This window comes from Notolepis coatsorum (assembly GCF_963971535.1).
Source record: "Notolepis coatsorum genome assembly, chromosome: 10".
Lineage (NCBI taxonomy): Eukaryota > Metazoa > Chordata > Actinopteri > Aulopiformes > Paralepididae > Notolepis > Notolepis coatsorum.
In genome coordinates this window covers 94,346,530-94,368,829 of record NC_140174.1, presented here as the reverse complement: position 1 = coordinate 94,368,829, position 22,300 = coordinate 94,346,530, and the positions used below count along the sequence as shown (strand labels likewise).

Here is a 22,300-nt window from a genome sequence, read left to right as displayed (position 1 = left end):
CTGTCAGCGGCGTAGCGAGTCCGTGGGCCCTGACGCCAGTGCCGTTCCTCTTATCAAGGCTGCTGCCGTCCTCTCCTCCTCCTCCTGCTCCTCCCGCTTGGTCGTGCGCAGCCCCGCAACCCTCGTCTCCCTCCCACGGCGCCCAAATGCAGCCCACCCCTCGCCGTCTGAGTGTGAGCTGCTCTCGGGGTGGAGGTGCCACTGCCAGGGCTGCCGCCAGCGGGGAACTGGCCCAGAAGCGCACTAACGACGGAGCCGCCGGAGTAGCTTCCCCCCGGTGATGGTGAGTCGCCTCTCCTCTCCCGCCAGGGCAAAAGAGTACAGAAACGAGCATGAGGATCCCGATCTGTTTACGTGAGTGGAATTCCTCTGCAGTTTGTCGAGTAGTTAAGTGTTGTGCTCACGGGGGGGGGGGGGGGGGAGAGAGGGGGGGGAGAGCCGTGGCCCCTGGCCAGTGTTGGCTAATCCCAGATGTGTGTTTATACAGTCCGCCTGGCTTTCCTCCGCCGTCGCCTCGGGGCTGTTCTGGCCTCAGGCTGCCGTCGCACGGAGAGGAAGTTAATTGTTGTCTTGCGGTGTAGTAGAGGCCGCTTCCTGAAGCGGTGTCGGTGTTTCCCCAGATGTTGACGCTGATATTCTGCAGGGCGCTCGCGGCTCCAGCCTGAGGCGACTCGAGCGCACCACTACACTGGCATGATGAGGTCAACATGGGAAGGGGGACTACCCAGATGTATCTCTATTTAATCATTCGTTTATTGTAGAACTTAATGGCACTTCCTTGTTTTTTCATCCTGTGTTGATGAATTTTCTATTCAGTCGACAAGTAGCCTGATGTTTAATTTAGTCCTGATATCATGCTTGGCCTAATGTTTCCACTGGTTTTTAACTCTTGGTGGAGGTGAGTGATATGTTACTGATATGTTTAGAATAGGTATTTTAAACAAGATGCTTGTTTTTCCCGGCTCCTCAACCGTAGTAGATACTACTATAACTATAAACTAGATAAGCTATAAATAAATTATAAACTATACTAAAACTATAGACTAAACACAATACACAACATATATTCTATCTATACAAACTATAACTATAAACTAGATAAGCTATAAATAAACTATGAACTAAAACTATACTCTAAACTATAAAACTAAACAATACACAACGTATATTCTATCTATACAAACTATGCTAACTGTATAAATAGCATGTTAAAGACACAGCTTCACAGTTACATAGTTATATCAACACAAAATGGATACAAAGGAACATCCATGGAACTACCATGTTAACACATAGTAGATAAAGTGTGTCAAGTACATTCAAACCATGGAAGGACATTCATTTATTAGTAGCGACGCATTTGTATTTGATTCGATAATTGATTAGGAAGCCATGGCAATTTAGCTGCATTAGTCATAGCAGGCCACTACGAGGAGCGTTATTAGCAGTCACTTGGTGAAAAGCAGTGTGTCCACCAGTGTAGAGCTTTTACCCTGGACGAGGCTGCGTTCTCATTCCTTCCCTACCCCTGAGGGTATACCAAGTAGGGACTGTGGACAGACACGACGGCGGGCAGAGGGCTGGGCTATATCGCCATATTCAGAAGGAGTTTTTCCTTCCTCGCTCAATATCTATCACAATATCTGTTTAGGTATAGAAAGTCTTGGATGGAATTGGATCGCAGGGTAATAGGAAGTGTGATACAGTACCCAAAAGGAAAATCAATATTCATGACGGCCAGCCAGCCCTACAGCAGGCAGAGGGGCTTCCCTCTCAGACACGGTTTGGGAAACATCCAGGGTCTTTTCCAGGCTCAGGCTTTCTACCCAGGGAGGCGTGCAGACAGAGAGAATCCCCTTCCCTCATTGTCCGCCTCTTTTGTTGCCTATTCTTGGTTTCTTTCCCTCTTTCCGCCTTCCTTTTCTTTTCACGAGGCTGCCAGAGTGTGAGGAGCTGTGCGGATGATTACAAGGCTGCCTGACTTGGTACACTGCAGCCATTAGCTTAATATGTTGCTGTTTGTCACGCCTGATTTAGTGATCAATTAAGAGTGGTTGCTGATGTGACACGGGCATAGTCCCTGATTTACACTGCATTCATCTGGACTGGAAACATCAAGGAGAGAACGCAGTCAAATATCTTATCGTCGTAACAGTGTTTGTTTATCCTGCCTGCCTGTCTGTATATAATATATATGCGTGTATTTCTGTCTGTCTCTCTCTGTCCCCACAAGAGTAGACCAATCAGAACCGATGATTTGAACAGTAGACCATTCAGAGCTGATGATAAGATATGATATTATTCCTTTATTGATCCCCTTTGGGAAATTTCACTTGACTTTCAAATAGATTTTTCAGAAGTCACAAGAAACGTCTTCCACTGTCTCCCATCATAGACCTTATTCCGGGGGAAATGTGTACGGTATTCTATGGTGAGAGACTAATATTGTTTTGATCGTGCTTGAATTGTGTCATGAGTTACACATGTTTTTTTGTAAATTTTAAAAGAACATTTTGCATGTCAAGAAAGTTGATCGACTCACGAGTTAACATTGTCAATAGCTTTTGGCGCTATAACGTGATGTTAGCTAGCTGTAGGGCTGCAACTAATGACTATTTTGGTAGTCGACTAATCTGTCGATTATTTTTTTGATTAGTCAACTAATCGAAAAACAATTATATATATATTTTTTTGCACTACCTATCTTTGTGAAAGTGGCTTCTCAGCTCTGGTCCAGCTGAAGACAGAGCAGAGGAACAGATTGGACATTGAGCATGACCTCAGAGTTGCTTTGTCTACCATCACCCCAGACTTTGAGACTCTTGTCAGGAGCAAACAACATCCCCAGTTATCCCATTAGTTCCCCCAAACTTACTGTTGGTCTGTTATGTTAAGCTAAGAAGTCTTCAGCTGGCTGGACCAGAGCTGAGAAGCCACTTTCACAAAGATAGGTAGTGCAAAAATAAATAAATAAAAAAAAAAAATTATTATAATATTATTCTTTTTTTTTTATGACTAACCGACGCAACAATTTCTCGTCGCCAATTTTTCATAATCGACTAATCGTTGCAGCCCTAGCTAGCTGACAATTATAAGTTTAAATCGACAAACATGTGTACTGTAATTCATGATACAATACTAATATTTGGCCCCCAATAACAATATTATCACGACATATTGCAAGAAATGTAATCTACGATACATCACAATATCTATGTAAATAAAAAAATTAAATTACCCATAAAAAAGGCAAAAATCTGGAATTATGTATTTATTTGATGTTTATGAAAGCTCATCAGATTTACATTTAGTCACTTTTCTCCAAAGTGACTTACAAGTTCTGTACAAAGATTCCGTGCAAAGTTCTGTAACAGATTCTGTATCACAAACTGTCCAATTGTACATGAAACAATGTACAACAAATTGCATAGTGCCTCTTTAACCACAACATGCACCCAGAAAAGCGGCAATTTCTTTTACTTGAACTTGAGGACTTGAGCTTATCTTTATACTTATAGCACGTGCATAAGCCTGGTCTCTTTTGAAAGATAACATTCTGAAGTTTCTTACACAATAAAGAGAAATCACTTTTAGTGCTAATGAAATAGAGTAACATAGGGCTGAATTTGAGTTGTACTTTTTCTGTAGTAGTTGCAATATCCAAAAAAGTTATATCCCCAAAAATTGGTATAAGCTGGAAAACACTGGGTCCATAGCCTGAAGTCTTATGTAGTACAGGTCCAAATTTCATACGTTCAGAAATGGGTGCTTAACCCATTCTCCGCCAATCACGTGTTAAGGCGGGTTTCTCCGCCATGCGTTGTCTGCCAATAACTCCGTAAGGCGTTTTTGAGATCAATATTTCATATTTTCGTCATGGTATTCATATTTCACCCATGGAGTCTTGGGTGATGCTGTCTGGGCCATCACAACTCTGCAACGCTTCAATACTGCCACCTGGTGGCCGATTGGCGAGTTGCCAAACCGCAAGTGCCCATTGTAGCTAGGTCCGTCCCCTATTTTCGTCCGGCCACTCGCTTATCGTCCCGGGGCTCAATACAGACACCGTCGATATGGATCTTTGCCATAACTCAATAATCAACATGATTTGGACGTGTATTAGTAATATACAAACCGGAAATGGATCGCATCGATCAACATCCCATAATTGGGATCCGTTTGCTCCACTCTCATCGCCCAACGCTACGAGGAGACTGGGGTGAGTTTCAGCGTTTTTTCTTTACCATTTTCGATACAATGAGTTTCAGCGTTTTTTCTTTACCATTTTCGATACAAACTGCTCTGATCAATATATCACCCATACTACATAAATCATTTAACGTCGGTCATTGAATTATAAACGACCCCCCCCCCTCCGTTCACCCGCAGATGACCAGTCATGACGTTTAGGACCATGTACAATTGAAATTTTTTATATAACGTTGATCGGTATCAAACTGCATTTGATCATCTAATATATGCATTTATGCCTATATCTCACGTTCTATGAAATACTGCAGGAAAAACGATAAAAACATATTTATACTCTAGACGGTATTTTAGTATGAATGTGTGAATGAAAAAGTAAAACGTTCCTACATCCTGAACGATAGATAATTGATGTTGAATGGGCCATAGTAATGTCAATTTAGCAATACAATTTAAAAAGTTATAGCCCTGCAAAGAAGGTGAACATCTCCATAGACTTATAGCGCTGGCAGAGAGGGTACAATGATGGGTTAAGAGGGATTTTTGTAAACTGTACAAAAAGGAATGTTCTCCAGTATTCCATTCCATTCATGTTTTTCACTTCCTGTTTTCGCTCGTAAATTTTCACCTAGATCCCTGGGCCCTCATTTATCAAGTTTTCTTAGAAAACCTTCTATTTCCACACGTAAGCACAGAATTTAGAATGTGTGCACGCACAAAAAAACTGGATTTATCACACGTGCGTACACAGGTCCTACGCACAGTTGTCTTGATAAATATCACCTTGCTCCTAAGCTGGAGCTTGTGCACTGTTTTAAGTATTTGCATACCAGAACCGCCCCGATTAACCATATACGGTAATGGAACACCCCCATGAAATGTGGAAAAGTGGACTAAGCCGAGGGAAGCGTGTTGTACACGGTGATGTCGGATATTATATCTATTAACTTCCTAAAAGACCATTGCTGCCTGGACACCGCAAACACTAATAAAGACCATTAACCACTGTTTTGCCGTTGCCCGTTGGTGTCATTAATGCATGCTGGAATAAGAATGCCTTTCTTCATTTATTTTTAATATTAATAATTATTATAATACAATAAAAGACAGCTCTGTCTTTTAATACACATATATTGTACAGTAACGTCAAATAAATACTACAGTCCCCGCTGAAATAAAGGTTCTGCACGCACATACCAGCAGTGATCTACAGCATAAAAGATAGCCACTTTATAATACTATTCTGAGTAGATAATTCATCTGTATCGCAACAGAGTCACGGATCTGGTCGGGGCAGGTAGCATTATGTCGGGGAAAATCTTTATGAAATAAACAAATGTGAGTTAAAGAATTTAAAAACAAAGTTTAGCATATTAAATCGTTTTATAAGCTTTCTGAGTAGATAATTCACCTGTATCGCAACAGAGTCACGGATCTGGTCCGGGCAGGTAGCATTATGTCGGGAAAATCTTTATGAAATAAACAAATGTGAATTAAAGAATTTAAAACGAAGTTTAGCATATTAAATCGTTTTATAAGCTTATAGCTTTTTTCGTGCTGATTTGAGAAGGGTCCAGCTGCAGAGCCGGAGAGCAACTCTCAGGGCCAAGATAGCACTTATACTATTTTGAGAGAGACAGCAGAGAGACAGACAGCAGAGAGACAGACAGACAGACAGACACTGTTCCACAGTGTGTGGGTGTGTGTGCGTGCGTGCGTGTGTGTGACTACTAGTCTAATAGTAGAGACTCAGCCCCCCCCCCCCCCCTCTGGACCACCTCCTAGTAGAGACTTCTCTAAGATGAGGATTAAGGCGAGACACTGCAGGTGAATAGGCAAATACCGGTATACATTTTTTGTTGATTTTGAGATTTTGTTATATTTTGCTTCCTAAACATGTCTTCTATGAAACTAGTGACAATAAAACGTCAATAACACACATTTAGTTGTTTATTTTACTTCATTTTGCCTTATTGCATCCATAAATGTCCACATATTTAATGAGGAAGTGCCTCATTTGCATATATAAACATACATTTCAGAAAACTTGTCTCTACTAGGAGGTGGTCCAGAGGGGGGGGGGGGTCTCTACTGGGAGGTGGTCCAGAGGGGGGGGGGGGTCACACACACACACACACACACACTGTGGAACAGTGTCTATCTGTCTGTCTCTCTGCTGTCTGTCTCTCCGGCTCTGCAGCTGGACCTTCTCAAATAAGCACGGAAAAGCTTTTAAGCTTATAGCTCCAATTTGGGTCCCAAATTGCGGTACAAATGAAGGAGGTGTCTCGGGTAGTGGACTCTAGTTAATATTATGTTCTCTCTGCAATTAGACTGCCCCTCATTCATTCATTCATCCCTATCTGATGCTATCTCTGAAAACAGTTCCTGCGAGCGCAGTCAGTGCACCCGATAACGCTATATATATAAACCTGCATTCATTCGGAGAGAAAGACCTATTCCACATGCTATTTAGGGTTTGACAATAATTACACTAATATCGCTATTTCACAATGAACTATAATGAATTACGGGGGTCATACAGAACACGTCAGTCAAGCTTATTTCCGCGTTGAAACTAATGCATGAAACTGATCTATGCCGTCCGTCTGCAGTCCCCATATTCTACCACAGGGCGTCAGCTAAGCATGCTCTGGGCTGTGCGCAGACATACGCACAAAGTCAAGTTCATGTTCAAATTGATAAATCCCACACTTTGCTTAGAAATGGTCGTACGCACGGGTTAAGCACATATCCGTGCGTACGTCACGTTGATAAATGAGGGTCCTGATTCCCACAACCCCACGTGGGGTATCATTGGAAAGCTACATTGGCTACAACCCTGTCCCAATCATTTTCGCAATCGGCGAATGATTGACAGTTCTAGAGCCTCGGGAGTCCAGGGTGGTAATCTGACACTCGCATGTACAAAGTCGCACACCTGACATATCGGCATGTAACTAAAGAACCGCTGTGAGGTGAGGTGGCATTCGAACAGCAACAAAAAGGGCTTTAATTCGGCAAAGTGCCTTGTCGCACCGGTGGGCAAATCGTCCTAAAGAGGGCCCGTATACGGGCTGTTGCATGTTAACTGGTTCTGACCACAACTTGATTATTATTAACTATTAATTATGTCCCCAACGGAAAACTTTGTTACCATCTGAAATAAAGATTTATATATATACTGTTTTATCTAATCGGATATGTTTTCAGTATGTTCACCTCATTTCAATAATTTTGATTGTAGTAAAATGGGATTGTCAAGCAAAAGAAAAATATATATATATAATTTTATTTGTATTATTTATTTAGATTTTTTTAAATAAATATTGATACTTGGCGCCAGTGCATCAATACCGTGTTGTAAGAGGAAGTATGATGATGTATCACAGTATGGATCTTTTTTGTCCCACCCCTAGTGTCTAAATAGCTCCCAATGTGAATTTATTTAGGGCACAACGTTTAGCCTGTGTGACCTTCATCAGGTTCAATACAGAACATGTGGGGGTATAATATAATATATATAATATATATATAATATAATATATAATATATAATATACACACAGGAAAAGGAAGTTGGTGGGGGCGTCCATAGTGGGGTCAGAGTTAACAGCAGGTAAACATCTTTACATACCCTGCTACAAAGATATTCAAATAGACACTCACCTGTATTCACAATCTATATTCACAACAATACAATAGAATGAAAACATGAGTGCATATAAAGAGCATTATTGAACAGCCCAATGGACCCCAATCTGATCCGCCACCCAAGGATATGGTTAGAGAAGACGATACTAAATAGTAAATACACTATACAATAATAGAAAAACACTTAAAATATGATGCATAGTAGTGCTTTACAAGTTTAATTTCCATGTTATAGATACTGATGTAGCTTAAAAATAGTAAGATAGAAACTCGGACGTAAACTCAGAATCCATTCAAGTTACAGAAATAAATGTGTTGAGTCATTTTGTATGCCAGATACCAAGCTAGCTCCATTCACCAGCAACACACTTTGAGCTTTGTCTTATCCCCTTGATAACACAAGTGAATAAACATTAGCATATCGCTAACTTGCGATTAGCATTGCTATCATCAATGAATGTTTGCTAGTAAATATTTAGGCTACATGTGTCTTGTACAACAGCTTTCACGGCACGGTGGTGTAGTGGTTAACACTGTCGCCTCACAGCAAGAAGGTCCAGGGTTCGATTCCCGCTTGGGGACCAGGTTTCCATGATTCCAGGTACTCAGGTGGAGTATCTCCCAGGCCTTTCTGTGTGGAGTTTGCATGTTCTCCCCGTGCTCGCAAGGGTTTCCCCCCCGATAAGATAAACCCAATGGAAAAACATGCACAACAGATCGCTAACGCTGTGGCGTCCTTGACGAAGACGGACAGGAGCACTTGGATTGGTCCCCGGGGGCGCGGCTCACGTTGACGCCCTATCTGCTCGCGGCTGCCCATGGGGGGAAGGACAACGGGATGGGAAAAGTGCAGAGTGACATTTCATCAGCGACTCAGTGTGTGTGTGTGTTCCTGTGGGTCGCCCATCTCGCGTGTTTGTGTTAAACTGCATGACAAATAAAGACTTCTAGTCTAATAATTACATTTCACAAATGCAGTTAGTCGTCAATATGCAGCGTTCCCACAGGGTCATAAAAGATTACATTTAATTAACATTACATGAATTATATTAACATTTACATTACATTTATTAATCCAAATCTTGAGTATGACATTCAGATGAATTCATGAAGGCAAACTAATATATTGAGTAGCAAACATTGACTGGCGTTAGCTATGCTAACCGCAATCGGCACTATGCTAACCGCAATCAGCACTAAGCTAATGTTTTTCTACTTCTGTTCAAAGATGCTACAATGAAGCTCCTGTTTGTATGTCAAAGGGGTATGGCAGCTAGCAAGCTTACTTAATGTTGGCTGCTTAATTTATCATTGTAGCTAGATCAGGTTGTTTGTTTTATAGCTTTGCAGTATATATAATGAGACTGAGCGCTCCTGTAGTTTTGAATGGAGGAATCAATAACACTGAACTACTACCTGAACTTACTTATTATACTTATTTATACTATCTTATTATTATCTAGCACACTCTCAGGAGCGAAACAGAAAGAAACATTTCATGCAAAGTTTTCTGTATGACGAATAATAAAGAAACTTGAAATAATAAAGAAATTTGAAACTACTGACTAATGTTACAAAACAAACATTCAGAGAAAATAATTACATGTGATATTTTTTTATTTATGTATCAAATGAATAAAGATCTCTGCTAAAAGGCTGGTAATCGCACAGTGAGTGGTTGCCATGGTAACTAAGGGCTTCGGTGCGTGCATATAAAGTGGTCTAAGTGGAAAAATCATAAATGGTCCTTTTTGGACCAAATTAACCTGTATTGTCAGGAATTTACCAGTGACTTAAAATAGGAAAGAAAAACAATGAAATGTAAGACATATTCTTAGATACGGATGACAACCCTGTTCAGAGAGATGGGGGTCCGGTCTCGTTAGTCTCCGTTATCAAGATGGTGACAGAGTGAACCGACTTCTTCTGCTCGATAGTAGCTATAGGACACTACATTTACATTTACATTTAGTAATTTCTGACGCTTTTATGCAAAGAGACTTACAAGTTCTGTACGACAAGTCTTCAGGAAGGGCACAACTCTATCAGCTGAGTAACAATGTTCAGCACACTAGACGATTTCTCATCACTTATCGTGAATTTGCTGAAAGAAATTTCAACCCGTTTCATACATTGATTGCTGGCCGTTAAGCCGTGGTTAGACTTAGACAGGCTTGTTTTTTTTTCTTAAGTCAAGTGTTCCTTTATTAATCCTCTTGGGGGAATTCAGATGTCATCACAGCATGGGGGGGGGGGGGGTACAGGCAGGAAAAAAGATAATGGAATAGTAATAATAATAGTAGAACGGCGGTATATTCTATCAATAATAGCCTAATAATAATGGTATACATGGTATATTTAGTGGTGTATAGATTGTAATAATAGTATTCTAAGTAAAGAGGATCACAGTCTCAAATTCATCCCGTGTCTTCGGTCTATTGTGATGCAACTTAATCTCTACTTAGACTTTGTGTCCGTGACATTAGTAGCGGCGGCTGCACATGCCGCCCAGTATTGACATATCAACCACATCAACAAAGAGAAAACAACAGATGCTTAAAAATCATTGCTGGTAAAAGTCTGCGTAATGTGTGTAAAGTCACTGCCCTGCTCTGCCCGAACACCTCTGCGGTGGTTTGGTGGTTTCTTCTGTGCCGAGGAACAACAACAACTCCCCTCCGTTCGATCTGTTGTTGATCCCAGTGAACACGCTCCCCTCCCACCACGCTACGGTTGAAGCCTCCCCAAGCTCTGCCTCGTCGCACTGCACAGCAGTAAATCATCTCTACTTCAAACAGCTGTTGTAGGCTATGGGGTTGTTTTCCACTAGGTCTTCTAACCACTGGTTCTGATGAGAGAAAAAAAAGAAGAAAAAAATCATTCAAATGAATGATGAATAGCCTTTGTAAGCAGTAGAGGTGGAGTTGATGTTGGTATACGTATTAGCACTATTGAGTTTGATTGGCTATATATTGTCAATTTGTATTTATTTCATACAGTATGTTAGAAGGCCGGCTTTATCACATTTTCAGCATATAGATCCTCTGAAATGCAATTTGATTTGACAGCCTTTTTTTCTTTTTTTTTGCTCCTCTCCAGTGGCTCTGGAAATGTCATCTGACAATCTGGACCTGTCGGTTATGATGAGGAATACGTTCCCCGGTGCCTGTGGAGGCCGATAGAGCAGTCTAATTTTTTTGTTCCATCCTGGTATGGCCAGCTTGTGCTCTTCGCATGCACACGTGTCTGAAGCTCCCTCTCCCCCGTGCCAAGGGATTTACCATTGAACATGGTCTTCACCACCATCTGCACAGGGATGGGTTTCTTCAGAATCCAGCCCAGCTCACCTGCATTAGAAGACACAGTGCCTCAGTCGACCGGTCGGTCGGCTCATCGATCTCGAGCGCAATTAATTCTTTCTGGATCCTCTTCTCTCCCGTCTTTGCAGAGAACAGATTTGTTGTTGTGCTTTCCATACTGTAAGATCCTGATCAAACTGGCCAGTATCACGTCTTCGTCTGTTTGGCCCTCCATCCAATTCCTCTGCGTTGTGTCATTTTAATGGTCCTGACGTCTCCGATACCAGTTGATAAGATCCTTATCTCCCCCGTTAGTGCAATCCATAAACCATACTAATTCTCCACCTCCGTAAGAATTCGACACTTCGACACCGTGAGATACCTTATGAGGAAAAGCGTTGTTTTATTGCTATAAACAGAACCTCATAATCAGATGTTATCAGATGTTATTGTCCTTGAAGAGTCTATTCTAATGATCTTTCGGTGTGTTCAGATTATCGTCCTTTTGCTGTTATGTCCAATAGCGGTCAGGCCTGGTCGTTAGCCTGAACCCTCCTCGTGTTAGCCGAAGCTAATGATGTTGTGGCATTCTTCCCCCCCCCCCCCCCCCCCCCCTCTCTCGTGAGAGGAGAGAGTGTCCTCTGTGTGATCTCAGTCCTACTCGCTCTTGGTCAGATTCTAGTCTGCTCAACACCCGGAAACACCGTTCGACTTAAAGATGTTCGTCGTCGCAACGACGGCCCCGCCTTCTGGTTGTCATGCGACGTGTTGTCATGACAACTGCGTTAATAACCTTTACACCATTAAACTTTCATTAAGATGAACCTCTCTCAGGCGGTTAGGTGGCCGAGCGGAGATTGCGTTCGTCACCAGCCCCGGAGCTGAGCTGGATTTGCCTGTTCGAATCCAGCTCACAGCTCCGGGGTTGTCACCAGCTTGGCTGGCCGTCTGCACTGATACAATTGGCTGTATCAGAGGGTGGGAGAAGCTGGCGGGGTGGGTCCGGGTCGTTGTAAACAGCGACTCCTACAGTTCGGTCGGGGCGCCTGCTAAGCGCGGATTGGACGTGAGGGGGATAGTGTGGTCCTCCCACACGCTACGCCCTCTCAATGAGAATCCGCGCTGCCAGGTGAAAAGAAGCGGTGATTGGCTGGACGTGTGTCGGAGGAAGCACGTGGTAGCCTCCACTCTCCCAGATGATCTGACTGTGGGGGGTAGGTGCGCAGCGACCAGGAAGGGACTGGGAATTGGCATACGACTAACATTGGGATGGGAGAAAATCGGCGGAAAATGGAGGGGGAAAAAGACCAATAAAAAAAATATATATATGAACCTCTCTCCCTCGCTCTGGGAGACACTTGCTCTTATCTCAGATGTTCCTACAAGGAATGTCAACAAACATTCTCTCGCTGGCAGTGTATTCAATCCACTGGTCACCGTTCTATCACCGTCTTCCATGCACATTTTACATTCACCGTTTTAGCTGTGATCATCTCCCCCCAATCTATACATCACATACATTGAAAAAGCACCCCAAATCCTTCAATACCTAGACGAGGAGTAGTAATCCGATAGCCTTTTTCTAATGCACTTGGATATTCTCTGTGGTTGGATGAAGCCAGACAGAACAGTGCACTAATGAGGCAGCCTATGGCGTGTGCCCAGAGAGAAAGCCCTTCAGCCCCCCCTCCTCCTACACAGCCCAGCCAGGAGCTCTCCTGTAGCAAATATTTCCATCCTCTCATTAAGACTTCCTTCAATGAATGCTATGATTTTTTCGCTCAAATTAATTCCTCTTTACCTTTTCCTCTCCCTCTGGGTTTTTCCGAGCCTCCGTGTTAATGGTTTCCTCGTGTTATTGCACGGCGTGGTGCTTTGAAGACCGGAAACTGCATAGGATGTAGTGGAGCAGTCTTGACTATGTAAACGCTCAGAATGTCCTAGATCAAGGGTTCTCAAAAATGTTTATACCACGACCCCATTTTATTTAGGATTTCTTTTGGCGACCCCACACTTAATGTATCGCGTAATTTCAACATGGATTTAAGGAATATCACAATAAAAGCACACGTTGTTGAACTTGATCATGCATATTTACATGTTACTTGTCCTTTCGGACAAGTTATGTTTTTGTACGTTTTTATTGATTTTTGCTACCGGGCAGTCTGGTAGAGAGAGAGAGAGGAGGAATGGGAGATAGACCGGGGAAGACATTCGGCAAAGATCACCGGGTCCGGGAGTCGAGCCGTGTTGCACCGTAGTGCTGTATGCGGTGCGCCACTCGGGCGCCCCTTGATTTTTTTATGCATATTTATTAGACAATGTAATTACAGCACTATGTTATCAATACACATTTATAAAACTAGCCATATTTAGCCAAAATATGTTGCCAGAACATAAAACTAATTATTTATTTATTTATTTTACTTGCCAATGCGCGAGTTACTGTCACCTACCCACGACCCCACTTTGGGTTGCGACCTGTAGTTTGAGAACCGCTGGCCTAGATTACACTGTTGCTTGCCTTTTATTTTTTTAATTATTTTTTTACCATTGCAACCAGTTGAATCTGTCCAATAACGGCCTCTCTGTAGGTTGATTTAATACGAGGCACCAGCCTCTCTGTAGGTTGATTTAATACGAGACACCAGCCTCTCTGTAGGTTGATTTAATACGAGGCACCAGCCTCTCTGTAGGTTGATTTAATACGAGGCACCAGCCTCTCTGTAGGTTGATTTAATACGAGGCACCAGCCTCTCTGTAGGTTGATTTAATACGAGGCACCAGCCTCTCTGTAGGTTGATTTAATACGAGGCACCAGCCTCTCTGTAGGTTGATTTAATACGAGACACCAGCCTCTCTGTAGGTTGATTTAATACGAGACACCAGCCTCTCTGTAGGTTGATTTAATACGAGACACCAGCCTCTCTGTAGATTGATTTAATACGAGGCACCAGCCTCTCTCTAGCTTTAGATCATATAAAAGTCGAGGCTTTGCTTAACACTTTCAGAGCCGGCCGTGTTTTCCTTTTTACCCCCTTGAATGCCCAGCAACCACTTCAATGTTAACGTTAATATCGCCTAATCTATGTTTTAAATTATGGCTATGTGTCTAATCTGCCCGTCGCATTATCAATGACCCATTTCCAGTCAACATTGTCGAAGCGGATTGTTTTTTTATCGGTTCATTTCCGTTTTATAGCATTTTGAAAAGCCCTTGTTTTCAAGAAGAAAAAAAAATAATCCATGATAAACGCTGATGTACTGTAATATTCTAGAACGTTGTCATTGTTCGGCCTATTTATGAATCGTTTTCAAATAAGCGCTAGATTATTGATAGTATGTGTACGTATGCACGCTGGAGCCGCAAGCTGTAAATCGATTCTCTTATTTCCTTATCACTCGCACAGTCAAAACAGCCATATCACATATAGGGGGAAAGCTTATATCTCCGTGAAAACAGGTCTGATTATCCTAAGACTGGTAAAATAGATTCCTTACCTGAGATCAGATGGTATCCAAATGGATTATTCCAATTCCTGATCGACCATTCCAAAAATCGATCCTTTTATTGATCCCCGCTGCTCTGAGGGTCCAACATGAAGCTGATCGGCCCCGGTTACATGCGTGAGAAGTAAAATGTGGAGTCCGGGTTTTTTTCCCCCATGCATTTTCATTGAGTCCAATCCAAAAGGGTGAATTACCATCTGGGAGACGATAGGGGGCGCTTTTTTCTGAGCGCCTGGGGTGGCTGATTTACCAACTGTAGACTCGGTTGATGAAATATGAATTCAGATCGCTAATAAAAATTAAAAAAAATGTAAAACGAATATTCTCGTGATGGGCATTCAACCCGCGGGGGGTAAACCCGAGAAAACTTGGGTTGGGCAATCAAAGTGTTAAGCATGACATGATCGGATTATTTTATTTTCACAGCTTTTTTAAACAAACATCCATTCAGAAGAACGTGAGATGCTTGTTTTTCCCGGCTCCTCAACCCTAATACATTTGTAAACAACAATACACAACGATCTATACAATCTTTACAAACTATACAACTTACAACTTACAAGGTATATTTCTTTTTTTTACAAGGTCAAAACCAGCGGATAAAATATAGTAGTCTGTTTACCCGGTGGAAGTAGCTGTCCGGTGTTCTCTTGGATGTGGACCTGAGACTGCAGTACCGTCTGCCAGACGGCATGATACCAGTTTGATTTAGGTATTGATATAACGATGCTGAACTGATGTTTCCTCTTCCTCCTCTTCTTCCTCCACCAGGGCATCTGGCGTATTCCAGTGGATGAGATTGATCGCCCGGGCAGTTTTGCATCTCATATGAACCGATCCATTGTCCTCTTGCTGGAGGTGCTGTCTCAGCTCAAGGACCACGACACTCTGCTGAAAGTCTCTTTCATGCTCCAGCGAACACCCGACCAGGGAAAGTAAGGTGCTGGCGTCTTAAAACGTCTGTTTTGGGTTTGTGTTTGTTTATCTATCACTAACTTTATCTCCTGTTCCCTTTCTTCTCCCGCGCCCCGAAGGAAATATTTACGCGATGTGGATCGCCAGGTTTTGGCCAAGAGAGCGTTTTTCCTAAATGTAAAAGTCCTGGAGGACAATCTGAACAGTCTGACGGGGGTAAGGAACCACTCTCTTTAAAGAGCCAAGAGTAGCTCTGTGCTTTCCTACCTCTGGCTTTGTGCCCACTTGGCACAGCGTGACGCTCTCTCTCTCTCTCTCTCTCTCTCTCTCTCTCTCTCTCTCGCTCTCGCTCTCTCAGGTGTCAGAGCAGCATTCCAAAACGCCCGCGCCCTCCATGGGGGAGATGACCACGACAGACACGTCCAACAGGCCCGGCACGGAGGACGGTAAACACGTGCTGCCCAAGAAGCCCGGGCTCGCCGAGGGAGTCGCGGGCCCCGAGACTGGGCCCCGGGAAGCGCCACAGGCTCAGCCGGCAGCCGCCGCCCCGCCGACCGCAGACTCGGCCGAGAAGCCCCAGGACCTCCTGTCCGGGAAGGCGGAGGTCGCCGTGAAGGAGGGACCCCGGGCAGGGCCGGAGGAGCCCATGGAGCTGGACACTCAGACGGGCTTCTGGAGGAGGCCTTCCGCCACCCCCGGTTCTCAGGGCGCCCTGGTGGAGCCCGAGGCCCCCAGGACTGCAGCGGAGCCGGGGGAGAAGGTGGCCGAGAGCAGCAGCCGCCCGCCGGAGTTATCCCTGGAGGAGCTGAGCATCAGTTCCAGGCAGCAGCTCCAGCTTCAGGCGGCCAAGGCCACGGCGGCAGCGAGCGGCGCCGACCAGGGGCTCCTCCGAAGGCCCAATAGGAAGAGGAAGCTTCTGGAGGATGTGGAGTCGGGCAAAACTCTGCTGCTGGATGCCTACAGGGTGTGGCAGCAAGGCCAGAAGGTCATGACCTACGACCTGGGGCGCATCGAGAAGATCATGTCGGAGACTTACATGCTCATTAAACAGGTACTTGCAAGACACAAACACAGAATCAGATACACACACACACAAGCACCTAATTAGTGCTGAAAATGTGCCTCCCCTTTCATAATTGCCTGATTATTATGTTATGCATTCGAGAAAAATCATTGAAAAAATTAAATGGATTTGGGAAATCCCTCAAGACTGAATTAGCTACACAACCCCCAATGAAGAGTAGGGACTTTCCCCGCTGACTTAAATTATTATAAATTGTGAAGCAGGCTTATAAAACCTAAACGTGTTATCAGTCACAGTTAACTGCCTGGGTGCTGCACTGTCGTTCTGTATCGTTAGTGGCTTAGCTTGGCATCGCCTTCTGCACTATCTCGCGTACGTGCACGCGTACTGAATAAACCACAAATGTACCTCTAATACCAGTATTAGTCTGACCACACCCCTCATCAGCTTACCTTCATAAGCAGGTGTGTGGTCACCTGCTCTCCTCCTTCTCGCTTTCACCACAAGGAAGAGGTGCCTCGGTAGATCCCCACACTTGACACCATGATGGAAGAAATTGGATTAGGAACAGCTTGGGAAACAAGGATACGTTGACATCATATCTTTATTTTCTCTCTCACTATTTTCGAGAAAATACGGCGATATTGTCTTCGTACTGGAGTGTCTAGAAGATGATGATCATTCTACAAACCCTCCACCGGTTTTCGTATTGGGAGCACGCCGCTGCATGCTTCTCAACTGCAGTTCCTTGCTGTGTTTGTTGGGGTGAAACCTGTCAGGCCACAGCTGAACTGTCGGACATGCCGCTGTTGTGAGGAGCGGTGCGTTCCAGGTTGGGTGAGTAGTGTTTGCTGGCGGGCTCCACTTGTCTGTTAGTGCTATGGGGGCTACTAGACAAAGTTTATGGAAACCGGCCCCAGGCTAGGGTCCTTTGTTTAGCCGTCTAGGCGACAGAAGGCCTTGGTCTGGCGACCATTATAGTTTTAACTAGTGGGCCGCGACCATTGACACTGGTGATCCCTGTGTGTTCTGGACGAGTGGATTCTCTCTGTCACCGTGTTAAGACCCCATCTTTCATATCCAAATGAGAGTATTCCTTCACGAGGGGATATGTGCATGTAATGTGCGATAGCGGCAGATTCATGTTCAAAGTCAGCTATACAGGCCAGTTGGTACTGTGCTGATTCCGCCGGACGTGTTAATGTCACCGTTGTGAAGCGGTGTTGACGTCTTGTTTTCTCTTTTCTCTTAAAAAGTGAGGAGGGTTCAGAACGGCGGCCTGTCTGGGTGAGTGTCAGGGTTTCCGTTAGAAAAAATTGTTGCCGGTCTCCGTGACCTGCAAGATTTCAACTACCGGACAAATGAGATTAATTCCGGTCATAGTTTATTGAGCTTTAAAACAATTGATAGGCAGGCTCATGTCATCCTCAAGGCATGTAGATTTATAATATTATTACTTAAAACTAGGCTACTTTTGCGTATACAGTCATTAATATATTCCAAATAAAATAAGTCCCTCGATACTCCGTCTCCGTGCTGCTGCTGACTTGAAATAAAATAGACCGCGTATGTGGCAGTCGGTCACACTAAACAGCAGTCTGTTATAATCACATTTTTATGAGCTAACGAATTCCGTTATATTGGACATTTGTATTAATTATATCAAGCGAAGAACTGAGAAAGCAGAGAGATGGCAACATTATCGTGGTTTGCGTGACTACTCTCTCCACCTCAATGTCACGCGGTCGAAAAGGGCGCTTGTCTATTGGACAGTGGAAATGTGTGTGTGGCTGCGATCCTGTGTGTGCGCGCGCGCGTGTGTGTGTGTCTGTGTGTGTACTGCGGAGCCCAGATCAGCGGAGCCGAGTTTTGACATGGCATTGATCCATTGTTCTATTGAAGCACATTACCTACCACCATCCTCTCGCTAAACAACTTGTAGACCACGGTGTTTTTATGAGTGCCCACAAGTAGCCGTTTTAATAATATAATAAGCCGCGCGCCTCGGTAATAATAATAAGCCGCGTTTTTTCTTCCTTCTTCCCAAGATGCACAGACATAGATAGATAGATAGAGAGAGAGATAGATAGATAGATAGATAGATAGATAGATAGATAGATAGATAGAGAGATTAGATGCAGTGTGCTTGTTTTGCAGTGAGTGCTGCGAGCAGTGGTAATAATAATCACTTCCTATATTTGGTTCGCGTTTGGTCCGATGAAGCGAACCGAGACCTACGTTTTTAAAGCTCTCGCTGACAACGTCGTTGTCATTATTAGAAGCAACGAGGAAACAAATGTAATGATCGTTTCGTTCATCGCATAGGCTATTTAATTTTAGCCTATTTTAATACAATTCAAATAATCAAATTGTGCTTAGACTCAGGGAATTATTTTCACCGGACATTAAGACCGGAGAAATTAAATATGTCGGACTTCAAGAGATTTTGCCGGACAAATACCGGTAATTACCGGCTAACGGAAACGCTAGTGTTATGTCATTGTTTACATGTTCATAGCTTACGGTTAGCCGGTCGGTGGCCTGGCGCGGGGTAGTTTGGCTTCTCGCGCGCCGCCGGGAGCTCGCTCCTGATCGCGTGCGTCGTAGATCGGCGTCTCGCGAGCGGAAGCGATAGCACCCGAACGGTTGGAGCAGCCGTTAGCTTGATGCTATTCTGTTGAACGTGCTTTGATTTTTAACATGTTTTACACTTTTGACCACGACGTCATCCTTGACAGGGGATGTTCGTCAACCCTGCCTGAGCCTAGACGGGGATTGCGTCAACAAAGAGGGCTGTGTTCTACGGTGGCTTATGACTGCACTTCGCTGATCTGCGTTCCGGGCAGGTACGGGGTTGGCCAGACCCTCATAACACGTCTTCTGGTTTTACCTTGCTAAATGTATTGTGAATGACGGTGTTTTTTCCCAAAACGTGTGTTGTTGCAATGCATTTGAGATACGTTGCGGGTTGTGTGTGAGCTGTTTTTGTCACTGGCAGTAGCTTCTCCGTGCAGGTCGTGATGTATTGATCTGGTTGTTGTGTGAGAAACATCATGGTGTTTATGTGTACCGTGTACTCACTACTAAGGCAACTAACCTATGAAGCTATGCTTGGTGACGAGTGAGTAAAAGAATGTTCTTTCTCAGACTGTAATGACAATGGACAGTGAGTTCACACATTAACAGGTTTTCCTGTTTTAACTGGCCGTATTGAGGGTAAAATAGGAGGATTGTGTTTTTCCCCCCCCGGTTCCCTGGGGACTTTATCACCTCCTATCAGACATGTTGTGCATTAATTGTGTCTTTTGTGTGGTAGGGATACGATGTAACTCTCAGCTTGATTGCTGAGGTTGTGCTAAATCTGCTGGAGAAACTTATTTCCTAAAGGGAAATTGGTTTGGTTGCTGTCGTGTGCTTAGCAAGGCCTGTGGTCGATACTAATCAAGAATGATGTATTCTCTCATTGTGATGATGATGGGTTGTGTGTGTCATGTGACCTACAACTGGGTTGTACTGGCCACAGAAGCACATGTGTATGTTGGACCGGGGTTCTTAGAGCCCTCTCTATTCTGTGTTTTTCCTTAGTAAAATCAGATAGCAGGTTAGCTCGTGCGCTGTGTGGAGCTGTGAAACGCTTCATAGAGCTGACTATGACTGTGTCATATTCTCTTTTTGTCGTTACGTCGTATCATGGGTGTGGGTCGTAAAGGGGTACTGGTAACCTTTCCTCTCCCCATTGTTCTGTCGGTCAGGGGTACACCCCCTGTCCTTCAAGGTTCCCGTCACGTGGCGGTTCGGCACGTTACGGGGGGGGGGGGGGGGGGGGGGGGGGGGAGGGAGTTCCTGGTCCCACGGCCTGGTATATTGGGCGTGTGCACCGCAGGAATTCCCCCGCCATAGAGTACGTCACCGTGCGCGTCTCTGTTGGTAGGACTTCCGTGTGCTGTTCAGGTCCATGTGATGGATCTGTTTTCAGGGGGGGTGGTCAGGGCTCCTCCTCACCAAGCGCCTACTCAGGCCTTCTGTGAGTTCGGACTCCTTCTTCCATGTGATCCATGTGAGGAAGCCTCCATCAGAGTACAGAGCCTTCCTCCTCAGATTGTCAAAGTGAGTGGACCCTCTAGAAGGGTCCTTTTCTATTGTATGTATATTCGATTCAATTCGTTTATTGAGTGTGTATGGGTTCGGTGCCTCTTCCCCGGAGGCCCTAAAACCAGTTTTTTACATGGCTCAAGGTGCAATATATTCTTTTCAATCTGTACAGCTCGCGTGGGAAGTCTCTCTGGGGATCCCCGTCTCTTTCCTATGGGAGGGTGGTGGGATGTAAAAATGTGAACATTTTTTACCCCGGCTGTGTAGACTGGGATACATACTGTTGATGCTTCCTTCTTTCTATTCCAGAAGTGTTGGAGTTAGGGAGTGTCACACCCCTCTTGTCGTTCCCCTGGGCGCCTTGGGGATTCAATGACAGGTCTAAATAGCCTGTTCATTGATGGGGGTGTGTCCCGACGCACGTATAGTGCTAGCTCGCTGTAAACAGGCGATTGACTGGCACGCCTTGGTTGCTTGTGGTTGAAACAGCGTTTTTATAAAGCAACTGAGATGGGGGTTTTTCCTCTTCCGGCGACCACATCCCATGACCTGGGTGGGTTGTCGACGGATTCTCGTTCATGTCTGGGGGATGATGACGGAATGGATCTGAACATATGTAGTGGGGTCTCACGCCCTTGGGGTGGGCCACCAGGCGCGGTTCGTCCCGACGTCTGGGTGGCGCCTTCTTTTCATGTTAAGATCAACACGCATATCTGCCCTTCTCCTGGGGCATATCGGCGTGGTTAGGGCACGGGACTGGTTCTGGTCACGCTGGTCCAGATCAGTTGAACCCGTTGTCCGCCGGGGATGCAGATCTGCTGTTCTGGTACCCTGAGGGACTTGGGCTTTTTTCAGGGGGAAAAATGCCAGGTCGGTCTGGGTGTCACAGGGTTAAGCGCTATGGAGACCCTGGTTGGGTATGTTTTTACTCAGCACTGTCGTCATGGCTTACAGCCATGCCATTCTGTACGCGCTCGATCTCGTCGGATCTCGGCCGCTACACAGGTTGGTCCTGGTTAGTACTTGGTTGGGAGACCGCCGGGGAATACCAGGTACGGTGTGCTTAGGGGCTGGTTCTCCATTGTTTTTCGCTCCTCTCTCACGCATGGCGAAGAGGGGCCTGTGGGGGTGGTTTTTTGACCTCCTCTGGTGACCCTGTGCTTCCCGTACCGCCAGGCCCGGTCCGAAGTGATGTTTGCGACCCGTAGGCCTGGGTTAACCCTTTTTGGAAACTGAAACACTTGTACTGCGGTATAGCCGGTGTATACCCGCAGGTGTGTTTTGGAGTTTTTTCTTGAGGGGTTATAGGAACAACCACCGCATTGGGTAACACCGAGGTGGTTGATTCCCTGGTGTGTTGGAGCAGTGTCAACTCCCGGGTTCACCGGTTGAGGGTGCCCCTGCACGTTCATGACGTCTGCCAATCGTGTCAGCCTTCTCTGCCTCGACCCCTCTGGGTGGGGGTTGTTCAATGGAGGCTTGGTCATGCAACACCGCCAGCTTACGCTCCTTCCGCCGGGGCGGCTGTGTTCAGCTGTCCCCTCTGGCGCCTGTCTCGTCCGCAGTCTCCAGGCTAGGGTTAACAGCCTGTTGCCTGG

The 22,300-nt window shown here is 44.8% G+C and overlaps 1 protein-coding gene across 1 annotated transcript in view; it reads left to right on the top strand.

Annotated features, from left to right (window-relative positions):
- The window catches only part of cabin1 (calcineurin binding protein 1), a 247,311-nt gene that overhangs the window by 142,253 nt on the left and 82,758 nt on the right, over positions 1 to 22,300 (top strand). The window contains 3 exon segments of the mRNA XM_084323492.1: positions 15,443 to 15,606; positions 15,706 to 15,802; positions 15,945 to 16,637. Of these exon segments, the coding sequence (XP_084179618.1) occupies positions 15,443 to 15,606; positions 15,706 to 15,802; positions 15,945 to 16,637 (954 nt within the window).